Source organism: Dendropsophus ebraccatus, chromosome 6, assembly GCF_027789765.1.
Source record: "Dendropsophus ebraccatus isolate aDenEbr1 chromosome 6, aDenEbr1.pat, whole genome shotgun sequence".
NCBI lineage: Eukaryota > Metazoa > Chordata > Amphibia > Anura > Hylidae > Dendropsophus > Dendropsophus ebraccatus.
Window position 1 is genome coordinate 79,347,251 of NC_091459.1, and position 13,625 is coordinate 79,360,875.

At 44.2% G+C, this 13,625-nt stretch overlaps 1 protein-coding gene across 2 annotated transcripts in view; it reads left to right on the forward strand.

Annotated features, from left to right (window-relative positions):
• Window positions 1-13,625, forward strand: part of WDR49 (WD repeat domain 49) — an 81,892-nt gene that overhangs the window by 14,865 nt on the left and 53,402 nt on the right. For both annotated transcript variants that reach the window (XM_069973826.1, XM_069973827.1), the window contains exons 6-7: window positions 4,752-4,900; window positions 5,167-5,400. In XM_069973826.1, coding sequence (XP_069829927.1) covers window positions 4,752-4,900; window positions 5,167-5,400 — 383 coding nt within the window. The remainder of the gene's footprint in view (window positions 1-4,751; window positions 4,901-5,166; window positions 5,401-13,625) is intronic.

Here is a 13,625-nt window from a genome sequence, read left to right on the forward strand (position 1 = left end):
GCCAATCATTGGCCGCAGCACTGTTCCAGTGGGCTGTCACAACAGAGTCAGGTTAGTCTGCAGCAGGGTCTCTGGTCATTGAGGGACCCAAGGGCATGACAGGAAAATACTGAAGGAGCACGGAGAGGTCAGCATAACATCTTTGATATAACATCATAGTCTGACACTATCCAATCAGAGCTGACAGTCTAGAGACACCCCCTCCCCAACTGACAACAACCAGTTGGGCATTGAGTGATACATTTCTATTAGGAATAACAGAGGGACACCACAACATAACATAGTGTGAACGTGGCCTTAAAGGACAAGTGCCATGAAAAACTTTTTCCCAGTAATTGAAGCACATTACAAAGTTACCATACACATGTAGAAAAATAAGAGCGCACTCACCCCGTAAAATGTCTTCATCTTTATTGATTCATCATTGGTTAAAAGCCATCAATGTATAGTCGGGTGGTAGAAAACGCCAATACACTTAGGTCACAGAAGACGTCTTCTGTGATCTAAGTGTATTGGTGTTTTCTACCACCCGACTATACATGGATGGCTTTAAACCAATGATGAATCAATAAAGATGAAGACATTTTATGGGGTGAGTGCGCTCTTGTTTTTCTACATGTGTATGGTATATCACGAACCTTTGCTATAGAGAGCAGCACAACGATCCCCAGATCCACAACGCTATACCCACTGTGTACTCCACAATTCCACTTCTTTTCTCAGTGTTTTTTAGTGCAGGCACTGTGACTTTTTACTTTGGGACATTACAAAGTTATATAACTGTGTAATATGCTTCAATCACCTATCTGCCTCCCTTCCCTGTCTTTTCCCCCTCCACCCCCCACCAGGAAGTGTAAGAAACTCACACAGGCCTAATTACTGTTGTCACCGTCACCAAGCTCTTCTCTCAGCTCCTTCTCCTGTTACACTAGCCCCCCCCCCCCTCCCCTGCCTTGTCAGGTGACTCAGCTTGCTCAGCTCCCATTGGCTGAACAACTGCAAGCCATCACTTGGACTGGGGAGGGGGAGGCTGGTGTAACAGGACCTAGAGCAGCCATCCTGCTGATGACTCATCCTCACAAGAAGGAGCTGCCTGGTGACGGTGACGGCAGTCATTAGGTCTGTGTGAGTTAGGACACTTCCTGGTGGGGGGTGGAGGGGGGAAAAGACAGGGAAGGGAGGCAGATAGGTGATTGAAGCACATTACAGAGTTATTGAACTCTGTAATGTGCTTCAATTACTGGGAAAAAGTTTTTCATGGCACTTGTCCTTTAAACTATAATCAATATTCTTTGTAGATCAAGCCCTTCAGGCTGCTTTTCTCCATAACATGATGCAATTCATTATATTAATACTTGCCTGTTAATGATCTTTAAAATGGTGTGGATGAAATAACACTGGACACTGAGCCTTATATGTGAGGATTGGGCATTGCTCTAATATTGGCTGAAAAAAGAGGTAAAAGGAAAGCCAGACTGCTGGAAAACTGAAGGAAAAGAGACCTTTCAGCACCAAAGATAACACTAGACGTCTGCTGCATCTACAAATGTATAGAAGTGTACAGGACACAAGTTAATTCATGTCATGTTATTTATTTATGGGGATAACATTTTCAAACCCTTCCATGCCTTACGCTTATTGACAAAACGTGAATATATCCATGGAGTGTGAATGTATTATCTGCCTGCCTGCTGCTCTGGAGACTGCCGTGTGCTTTCCAGCTTCCTATATCTATACTAATAGAATGAATAGCTGTCATTGCTCAGCATCCCGCTTGAGTGCACTCTTGCAGTGTCCATATTTTACAATTATTTGGCCCAAACAGTGTTAAAATATTTACATGAATGTGTTTTGTTTGGAGAGAGATAATTTTCCTATAAATGCTGATGCTGGGCTTCCGTGTTTGAAACCTTTAGCATTCAAAGCTCATTGTGGCTTAGGAGGTAATTACAGGGCTTCATTGTTTTTGGAATATAAGGTGGCTGGACAGAAAAGCTTTTGATCCTTTGTAATCTTTCTTGAGAAAATGTCTGAACCAAGCTTTGCCTGGCTAAAGTCTATTTGCCATATAATGGCAATACTTAGTAGTTTGCTTTACCGCTTGCTTTGTTGGTATGTGCGATGCATTATGTACAGGGATGTCCGTGTGCTGTTTTCTGATGCCTACATTAATTGTTGAAACTTCTGCAGTGTACTTGTGGGATTTAGCTAGGGCTTTATTGACTAGTCACTGTGCATCATGCTCAGACATTGACTTATATAGACATGTACGGTACTTTACACAGCACTTTTAGGTTGTGTTAGGGACCGTACAGTGGTTGTGTAACTTTTATTATTATTAATTATTATTATTATTATTATTATAGGTGACGTGGACTCTTAAGGCCCTATTCCACTGAACAATTATCGTTCATAAACTCGCTCCAAAGACCGCTCGTTAACGATCACTAAACGATTTTTTTTTTAGCGAACAATAACACATAACGTGAACAATATATGTAGTGTAATGATTATTTTGCGGTCATTACATGGTAGTTTAAAACGTTTGCCGGGGTGATCATGACCATACGGCACACCTACTTTTTTTAAACCTTTTTACGAACGACTGAAAGATTTATAATTTTACAAACCGATTAGCGAATTATCTTTCAAAGACCTACGATTTTTTTTCGACATGATGAAAAAAAATTTTTAACGACAATATAACGATTTTGCCTTTGTCGTTCGCTTGTTTACACCAATTCCATAAAGCGATTATCGCTAACGAGCGGTCGTTGGAGCGAGTTTATGAATAATTATCGTTCCGTGGAATAGGACCTTTACTATTTAGCCCTTTTAAGAGCAGTATAAAATGGAGGAAGATCCAGTACACTATTTGTACAAACAGTGCAAAAATTGACTGATGTAGACATGCTTGACAGTCACTGCTGACATGGGGGAAAGAAACGAGGGGGAAGGCATTCTTTTCATGAAAATGTCATATGTGTAATACTAGATAACCATTGTACACTGTGGGTTGAACTTTTTTGAACTAACAGCTATCTCTGTATGGATGTGCATACTGGGGAGGCTATCAAGCTGTCAATCATTGAGTGAGATCACCCACTAAAGTACTAAGCCCAAAAAGAGAAGGGATTTCATATAGTAAATTACCAGTTATACTAAATCTTTCAATGCAAAACTGTATATCATCACCTCCTTCTCCTAGCATGATGATAGTAGATTAAACGGCACTTTCATGGTGACAGACTCCCTTTAAATATGGTGAAATTGACTTTCATACTTTTGTACTGTCAAAAACAAGAAAACAGAAGAAGGTGGGAAAGTATTGTAAAATATTTTAATATATATATATATATATATATATATATATATATATATATATATATGTGTGTGTATATATATATATATATATATATATATATATATATATATATATATTGCTAGATTTGTTATAATGCCACATGTAGGATAATATATTAGGGGGAATTATCATCCCTGCTCCAAAATCCTGCTCCACACTGATGAGGGGCAACACCCCGAAACAGCTGTATGTGGATGGTTACCTAGCCTTGGTTTATCCCTTGTCATTACAATGACTTATAGGGCCACTTAATATGGTGGTTTTGGTGGTTTCCAAACAGGAGCTGCCCCTTGGCTGGGTCCTTCCTGGAGGGATATCTGGCTTGTCCTGTGTTTTGAGACTCTTCAATGAGGCTCCACGGGCTCTTTTTTTGCACATCTCTGCACCTTGGCATAGACTGCAAATAGTGACAAATTTTTGAACAAAATGGATAACTGTACCTTTATTCGGTGCACACTCCATACATCTGATGGGCAGACACGGGAATGCGGCATTGTATGATCGGGTTTGGTCTCCTTCTGCACCCGATTTACTATAATAACAGGTATAAGTTATAGTAGAAATATATGGCAGCCCAGAGCTAGTATAGATTTCTAAGGCTGCTGCAGGGCACTTGATTTATTGAGATACATGCATATTACCTCAGTGGTGCATATTTAATACATATGGCACATTTTTTTCATGTACGACACATATTTCTCTTAACACTTTTCAAAACTTAACAAACATAGGCTATGTTCACACAACGTTTTTTCAGCTCCATTTAAAATAACGTCCTTTATTTTAGGTGTAAAGTCCATTGAATTTAATAGTAAAAAAGGAGAAAGAATGGTGGAAAAAGAAAAACTGTGTGTGAGCAACTAATAAAAAAAATGACCGCTGTTTGCAAAAGACGTCCGAAAATAATGATTCATTCATTCATTCATTCATTCATTCATTCATGTTCATTATTTTGACGCCCGTGGCAAAAATGTGCGTTATTCAATACATTGTGTGCATTGGACGTCCGTCTTACCATTGACTTCAATGCATTGCCATTGCAGTCAGTTAAATCGTGGCAAAAACTGACGTTTTAAAGATGGAAATCAGTCACCTTTTCAATATTTTTGACGCTGTGGGAACATAACCACAAATGTCTTAAAGATTACATATGAGGCCAGTTATTTACTGTGATTGTCACTAAAAATCTGCCTCACATTGCCTAGTAAGTCTCCTCTAATGACTTAACATGATTAACATGCTACAATCCAGCCTAGCCTACCAGATAGCGATTGGATATTAAATGTATGCATATGAAGTATAGATATGAAACCTGCTGTCTTGGTTATCAACATTATACTCATTTACTTATTTTTTTCTTTCTTTTTTTTTTTTTTTTAAATAATAGCAACTGCTGGAATTGATCACAAGATTTGTCTATGGAACCCATATGTTGTCTCCAAACCCACCGGAATTCTGCAAGGCAACATGGCCAGTGTGATCATTGTTAAGTTCATTGCCAGCCGCAAACAGTTGTTTAGCTTTTCTAAAGACAAGGTGAGAATGGCTATTTATAATAGTGGGTAAAATGCTTGCAATATCTGTATATCACCAAGTATCTGCCTGCAGAGGATTTGTCACTAGTATTATATTTTGCTTTGTTACTAGTTTTCACAATCTGTTATTTATTTATTTTTTACACAATTTCCTTCCATCCTTCCTTGCATCTTCAGTATTAATGTAACTTTATGAAACTACACCTGTGTAACTCGCAGTCAAGACCTTGCAAGTGATTTACAACTGCAGTATGTGATATCTTGCAGGTGTTGCGGGTCTGGGATATTCATCATCAGGTGTGCATACAACGCATAGCTGGAATCTTCCCCAAAACTCTGGAATTTCAACTGTCCTTCTATTTCTATGAGCCCCATGGACGTCTATTTCTGTCCTTTAACAATCAGCTGTCAGTGCTGGAGATGAGAAAGGAGGCTAGTAAAAGAGTTACAAGCCATGAGAAGCCAGTGACGTGTGTGCTGTACAACTCTACATTCAAACAGGTACATTAGATATCCAGAACTGATTTGCCTCATTAATGGCGCATTCACACGACTGTATCACAGCTCCTTGTTGCACAAATCTGTAAAAAATAATAAGTGGTTATAGGCTTCTAATATGGAATCTCAGTACAGTTTAAAGCCACGCTTTTCTATTAATCACGGCCGTTGTCTATTTGCAACAATGGCCGTGATTAATAGAAAACTTATGTTGCACTGCAGTCAGGGGGAATCCCGGCCGGTGTCTATACACATTGAGGGAGATTTATGAAAGAGTGTAAGTATACACCTGGTGTTAACTGCCCACAGCAGCCAATCACAGCTCCTCTTTTATTGTACCAGAGCTGAAAGCTGAGCTGTGATTGGTTGCTGGGGGCAGTTTACACCAAGAGGGACATTTATGAAGTCCGGCGTTTTTTACGCCAGGCTTACAAATGTCCCCGCAGCTCCAGAGCTCAGAGGATTTATGTAGAGGCGCATTGCCTCTACATAAATCCTGATCGCAAGGGGCCCGTTCGTGCAACAATTTTGAAACCTAAGCCAGCTCAGAGCTGGCGTAGGTTTCAGTATCATTTCTCCATCAGCAAAAACGATAAAAGCGGTGCACTCAGAGGCCGCGTCCCCTCTGTGTGCAGCCGCTCCCACCGTAACGCCCCCTCTCTGCCCCACTGGTGAAGGTGGCGCAGATGGGGCAGATGCGAAAAAAATATTCACAAAAATACCATTTGCAAATATTTTTCTGCCGATTTGCCCAATCTGTGCCTAAAAAAGGCATTTTACGCCTTTTCATACATGTCCCCCCAGGTGTACATTTATACCCTTTCATAAATCTCCCCCATAGTATCTACTCCGGCCATGATCCCTAGCGGCCGCAGGAATAACTGACAAGTCAGTTTTGTGCGGCCGCTATTCATTGAATAGCGTCTGCACAACACTGACAGCTAACACAATCGAGAGTGTGGCTCCGGCCGCACTTTCCATTGTGTGCTATGGTGAATTGGGATACAGGTGCACACGGATGCGCCCAGATCCCAATTCAGCGCACATGAAGTTCATCCGGCAGTACTGTGTAACGCCTGGAGTAGTGGATCCACTGGACCGTCACCAGCGATGGCACTAACCTCACCAGGGAGCGGAGTCTAAGGGGCCGCTGGTTTTCACCAGAGCCCACCGCAAGGCGGGATGGACTTGCTGCGGCAGGCGACCCCCAGGTCGCTACCCCTGGCTTGGTTGCTAGTGACGGCAGGCGAGGCGTGGCAGGAGCAGTAGGCAGGAGATGGTGCTGGCAGAGGTCTGTAGGCGTAACCGCAGGTGACAGGCTGAACACAGGAGCAATGAAGTGACAGGGGAGCAGGAACCAGGAACAAGGACTAGGGACCAGGTAGCGGATAGGTATCAGGAACAAGGACTTGGGACCAGGTAGCGGATAGGAATCAGGAACAACAGGGGGCTGGGCCAAACGCTATGGGAAGCATGTAGAGGCTCCAACACAAGGGACAGGGCATGCTGGGATTTATAGGGAGTGATTGGTGCAACTAACCAATTAAGGGCGGACTGGCCCTTTAAATCTGAGACAGCCGGCGCGCGCGCGCCCTAGGAGGCGGGGACGCGCGCGCCGGCCGGCACAGACGGAGACAGGAGCGGAGGAGAGGTGAGGCGCCCCCAGGGGCCGAACTAGCAGCAGCACCGGGTCCCTGCACAAGGACCCCGGCGGCTGCATGGGGCAGGAGGAGGTCGTGGCGGTGGCCCGGAACACGGGCCGCCGCCGCGGCCGTGACATACTGTGACATGGTTCTCTGAACCCAAATGCTCATAATTTGACTCCTGGCCGCTGGAGAGCCTGCATGCCACCATAGGGCTGCCAGAAAAACATGGATACATCCGCTGGTAGTCAAATGCCAGGCATTTGGGTTCAGAGAACAGTGTCAAACCCCAACAGTTTGACATCTGCGTCAACACTATTCAAGACTACTACTACCCATTCTGCCCTCCCATAAGCGCTGGGGGATCTGAGTGCCTTGGAGCCATTGTTAGGACTCAGGAAAGGTAATTGCTAAAGGTGAAACTTGGTTCTGCAGTCTAGTGACCAATCACTGTTGTTACCGTTGGGAAGAGGGAATGAGAAGAAGGTAAGCGGTTCTAGTGTATCATTGATTTCCCGTGTTATCTGTGACCGTTATTATATTCTAATTAAATCCGGTCATGATGTTCACCCTATGCTCAGGATTCTCACCCTGTTATGAGCACATATTGCCAGGGTGAAAGTTACAACATTTTAGAATAGTTTTTCATGCGTATATTCACACAGAAAAACAATCAAAGCGATGCACTAAAACCTTGAGATCATTTTCTGAATATTCCAATGCTGGTAAATATGCCCTCTAATATTTTTAGCATTGTTTATTTATTTATTTTTGATAAAACAAGATTAAACAAATGTAACATTTGCTTTAATATGTGTATATATTGCAGACAAGTTAGTTCTTCGTCAGGTGTATATGAATACTATAGCGGATTTACATGCTGTTCAACATATGGTTGGAAAGTCTCTTGTGAATTCTGTTCTATTCTAATTCTATTTTAATGTGCGTTGTACATTTTTACTGTTCCAAAAGTGGTGAAGAAAAAAGTATTACATCAAATTGTTATTCTTTTCTCTAGTTTTGGCCAAGCAAAATGATTCAACTGATGTCAAGGGCAGTAAGAAGCATTTTCACACCAGTGTCTTAATTTACTCCATATAATGCGATTATCTAAGTGAATGATTCCATAAACTTTTTTGCATACAGTGAGGCAATTTAATTAGGTTGTATTCTTCTTGATATAGAGTGTGAAGGCTGTTTTCAGTGCTATCCATAGAGACGCTTCTTCATCTTAATGGCTGCTTTGTTTTACTCATTTAAAATATTCAAGTCTATTGTCTTTTAACTACCAAAATATATGTTGCTAGAAAAGGCTATTGGATGTATCGTAACCATTGTACATTTAAATTGGTAGTGAATATACAAATAAGGGGAATTTACATTTCCATCAGTTTATAATAGAACTTAACATAAAATGTTGAGTGACTTTCAAATACTTTATTTTTGTATGAAAGTTAAAGAGATTTGAGTAAGTGGAATAGGTTCCAACCAATGGAAATTTATTACATCACTCTTGCAAGGAGATGATCCACGCGGGACCAATGGATCAGGAATCCCCCTTGTAGCTTGCTTGATAAATACCTGTTCATACCTTAAGGGCCGAAACGCGTGGCACTGAATAAACACAAGATTGAAACCTATTATATGTACAGGTTACTGCTTACTGTGAATGGCGTGGATGTTATCCTGTCCTGCACCATCTACCTTCTCACCTGGGCTGATCCATACAAGCGGGATTCCTGGTCCATTGGTCCTGCATGGATCATCTACTTGCATTGCTCCAGACCACATCAGTGGGACCCGGGAATAGCTGCGGTGACAGTTAGTTCATGCGTTTAATAGTACATGCCTAGTACATTGCACAACTCTCCCAGGTGAGTGCATTCCAATCTGGGGATCGCTACCAGATGTTATCACACCAGAATGCGCCCCTGTGTTTTTTTTTCTTACATCAATCTTAACAGTCATTACTGATTAAAAATTTTCTTGACCATTTACTTTATCAACTGACAAAAGTACATGTGGTGGAATGTAAACATACAGTGTTACACATAATGGTTATGTTCACTCTTCGGAAAATTTGACGAGAGAATGCGGCCATCTTGTTAAATAGAAGGACGCTAATAAAGATCATGTTCTTTTTTAGCATCCATCTATTTAAGAAGATAGCCGCATTCACCCTATATGTTCCCTAAGTGATAACATAGCCAATGGCAGGGTCGACAGGGTTGTCCCTCCATGCTCTCTTTAGCACAGTGAGAGCCAAGTGGAAACGCTTCCCATGGACACTTTTTGTGCTTGTGATAACACACCCTAAGTTGTCTATGAGTAGTTCTCCCGTGTGCATAAGTACCTAGCCCTGTATTTCTTATGGTTCTGACCAATCATTAACCATTTCTGCTGTCTGTGACTTCTGTAGTAAGAAGTGGAGGATTGAACTAACTTCTATCACTGATGGTTTTTTCTATTAAGGGTGAGAGATAAAAATCCCTATAAGCGATTAGCTTTCCATTTGCTTATGCATTATATTACAAAACATAACACTTCTTAATGCCTGCCTAGAGATTGACATTAATCTAAAATGATGCACAGCTCCCTCTGTCACATTGCAAAAGTAATGCAAAGTGTATGTCCTGTGGCAATATTATTACCCAAGTTTTCTTCATTTTATCCATGCACATAGATTTATGGTAAGTCAGAAAGAAGTTCCTTTAGTACTCGGTCACCAGTATGTTCCTTTTATAGCTCTTCAATAAAGAACTCTGTAATATTTATATGATTCTTTTTTATTTTATTTCCAGCTGGGCATTAATGGGCACATGTCTTGGCGTTATAATAAATACTAATCTAAAAGAGCCCAGGTGCCTACATTAGCGCAGGAACTCATCCGTCAGTAAACCGCTGCCTCTTTCACGTGTCACTGCCATGGCCTGACAGCTGCTTTACCCTTTCCATTTAATAGATCAGTAAATCTTTCTCAAGCATGTTTCTCATGAACCTTGAAGATTAATGGTTAACTAGTTGAAGTCCATCTATTCCTTATCTTGGTGGCTAATGGAAAAAGAACAAAAGTTTGTCTCCATATGTGTTACATATAATAAAAATAATTTTAAAAGAAAAATACTATACTTTCTATACTTCTGCATTTTTCCATGCATATGTTTCCATGCCTAAATGCACTGCAAGTAGAAGTTACCAAATGCCAGCAGTAAAATATAAAATACACCAAAAAGTTTTACTCTTTTAGGTTACAAACCCACTTGCCGGATCTGCAGCGACTCTCCTTGCTGCGTTTTTGCAGGGAGACTCGCTGCAGATCCCGGCCCTATACTTTTAATAGCAGAGAAACTCGCAGCAGGGATCTACATCCCTGCTGCGATTTTGTCTGCAGCCCGCCCCATTAACCCCCCGGCCGCCGGACATTATACATTACCTGGTCCCCGTTCCTGCTTGCTTAGGGGCTCCCGGTGTCTTCACGGCCCGCCCGGCCAATCAGTGCGCTGCGGCGGGGCAGCGCACTGATTGGCCGGGCGGAACGTGCCGGGAGCCGCTGAAGCAAGCAGGAGCCGGGATCAGGGGCGATCGTGCGGTCGGGAGCTGCAGGGCTGCAGGGCTGCAAGCGATCGTGCGGCCGGGGGCTGCGGGGCGATCGTGCGGCCGGGGGCTGCGGGCTCCCGGCACGTTCCGCCTGGCCAATCAGTGCGCTGCCCCGCCGCAGCGCACTGATTGGCCGGGCGGGCCGTGAAGACACCGGGAGCCCCGAAGCACCGGGAGCACCGGGAGCCCCGAAGCAAGCAGGAACGGGGACCGGGTAATGTATAATGTCCGGCGGCCGGGGGGTTAATGGGGCGGGCTGCAGACAAAATCGCAGCAGGGATGTACATCCCTGCTGCAAGTTTCTCTGCTATTGAAAGTATAGGGCCGGGATCTGCAGCGAGTCTCCCTGCAAAAACGCAGCAAGGAGACTCGCTGCAGATCCGGCAAGTGGGTTTGTAACCTTATGGACTTTTTATGAGGTTGTTTCTTAGTCACACAAAGCGATAATCACTCCGAGTAATAGAGACAACGACCAGCTGATCAGCATGATCATCAGCTGATTGTTGTTTTAGGTATGAACCTAAAATCGTCGGGCGCCGACCACGCATTTCTATGTCCCAGCCTATAATTGGCTGAGAGGCCTGTCATCCGACAGGCCGCTGAGACGCTGCTGCTACCGGGATCGGGAAGCTGCGGAGCACAGGAGAGAAGACTGGGAGCAGGGAGAGGTATGGTGTCAGGTGTTTGGGCAAGGACTGCATGGACATCGCTAACGATGTCCATGCAGCCCTTACTGCCTTACTATGGGGCCATCTAATAGGTTCAGCGAATCGGCGCTCATTTACTAAAATGTCGGCCCTTGTGTTAGTATTAGTACCCTTAGTGTGTCTGATGTAATTTTTGTCCATTCATCAAGAATAGCACCAGTGAGTTGAAATGCTGATGTAGGATGAGAGGGCCTGGATTCCAATCTCCATTATGGTTCATCCTAAAAGGGTTTGAGGTCAGAGTCCTATGTTGTGCTGTGCTGTGCCAAGGCTTGGCATTGTGCTTTGTGATATAAGACTTGCATGTAGCTGTTCCGCCGTGGAAATCCATGCAATCAAGCACTTTGTGCACAACTTTGTGGCAGTTTTAATGCCAGGTGAGTTTGGGAGTCAAAGTTCTATGAGCTTGTGTTTGGGAATCATCAGAGCATTGGTGATTTTTATGCACTATGTATCCTTTTGTTGCAGGAACCAGCTGTCTGAAGAGATGTCAAAAAGTTATCGCAAATGAGAATAATTTTAATTAAGATAAAACCAGAACACCTTCTTAACTATACCAACAAAACTTCCTTAAAAACTTCAGGTCGACTTCCGGTTCCGGCGCCATGCAGTGAAGACGCGCCGTGCTGCAGCTTCGTGACTGACCGGCTTATTCAGCATCCTCATACTCGCACTACCGAACCATTCTGGCGGCAAGCACCCTCAGGTCCACTGGCTAACCTATATGGACCGATTTGTGCAAAATATGGGGGTCAAGAAACGGTCTAAATCCACTATCAGGACGGGGAAAGACACCCAGCGCACTCCCGGCCCCGGAGAGAACATGGCGCCGACCTCGCAAGACGGCTCTCCTACCCGATCTACTGCCTGCGCCTCGGATGGAGAGGAGGATAGAGATATGCTGCCCTTTGATCATAAAAAGCTGGCGATGGAGGTGGCTAAAAAACTAGCGCCGGAGATACAAGAAACGCTCGCGGCCACAGTCACGGCATCATTGCAACAACTACAGACTGAGGTACAGCAACATGGCCGCCGCCTCACAGAGGTGGAAACGCGGGTTTGTGAATTTGAGTCCCATTTGGAGGGAACAGGCTCATCTTTTCAGGATGCGGCTGATGAGATGAGGCGCCTGTGGGACAAAATCCAAGACCTGGAGGATCGCTCCAGGCGAAATAATTTGAGAATTATCAGAGTTCCAGAAACTGTGGCACCAAAGGACCTAGCACAACTCTGTGAAACGACAATCCCCTCATTACTTGGCCTGAACCGCAGGTGTAAGGTGGAACGGGCCCACCGTCTCGGCCCCGATGTCCGGGGATTTGAGGGTGATACCTCTCATGCAGCACTGCGTAACCGGGTGCGACCGCGCCAAGTTATAGTCCGCTACCTGGACTTCACTGACAAATCTGAAATACTGCGAACATACCGTCGCTCCTCGGAGGGACTATATTACCAAGACGCCAAACTATTAATCTTTGGAGACTTCTCCGCTGAGACCACCCGCCAACGTAAACTATTCACCCCGATTTGTTCTGCATTATACAGTCGCAACATACGATTTGCCTTGCTTTACCCAGCGACGCTCCGCGTCTTCCATGCTGACGGCTCTTTTTCCACTTACCGGTCACCGGAGGCAGCGAGGAGCGGGATGGCTGATATATTCGGGGAACCTCCGCGAGACCGCTCCAATGAGAATCGCCAGCGTAACTCTCCGCAGGTGGGACCAGAGGGACAATTCCGCAGGTGACATACACAACCGTGAGGATGATTGGTACGCTCCGCCCTTGGAACAACGCAGCCGTCAAGCATCGGTGCCAAGCAGTGTCATTATGGGTTGATTCCACTCTATTCCTGCACCCGAGGATACTTACCTGTCTACTTCCCTTTTTTCCCCATGAGATCTACAATTGAAATCCCCACTGGAGCTAGTTCCTACCTTCTCCCCCTCATACCCTACTCCTTAGCCTTTACAGCATTGTTGGCACAGGATCCATAGCTTATGTGATGCTGACTTTTACTCCTTTACCCACGGACATAGCAGCGAGATGAAAATCAGCGCAACGTTATGTTCGATACGGAGGCGCTCTGCGTGGAAAAAAGCGAGGTCTGCAGACTAAGCCTCCAGGACGCTGGTGATGTTGTTGGCCTTCTGGGGGCCTGGTCGTTGGGTTTGTTGTTTTTGTTGGGAAGGGGTTTGTTAGGGGGGGGGGAGGGGGAGGGAAGTTTGGCTCGTGTGGTGGTACTCCTATTTTCAGTCACTTCTACTCTGATCTACATTAAA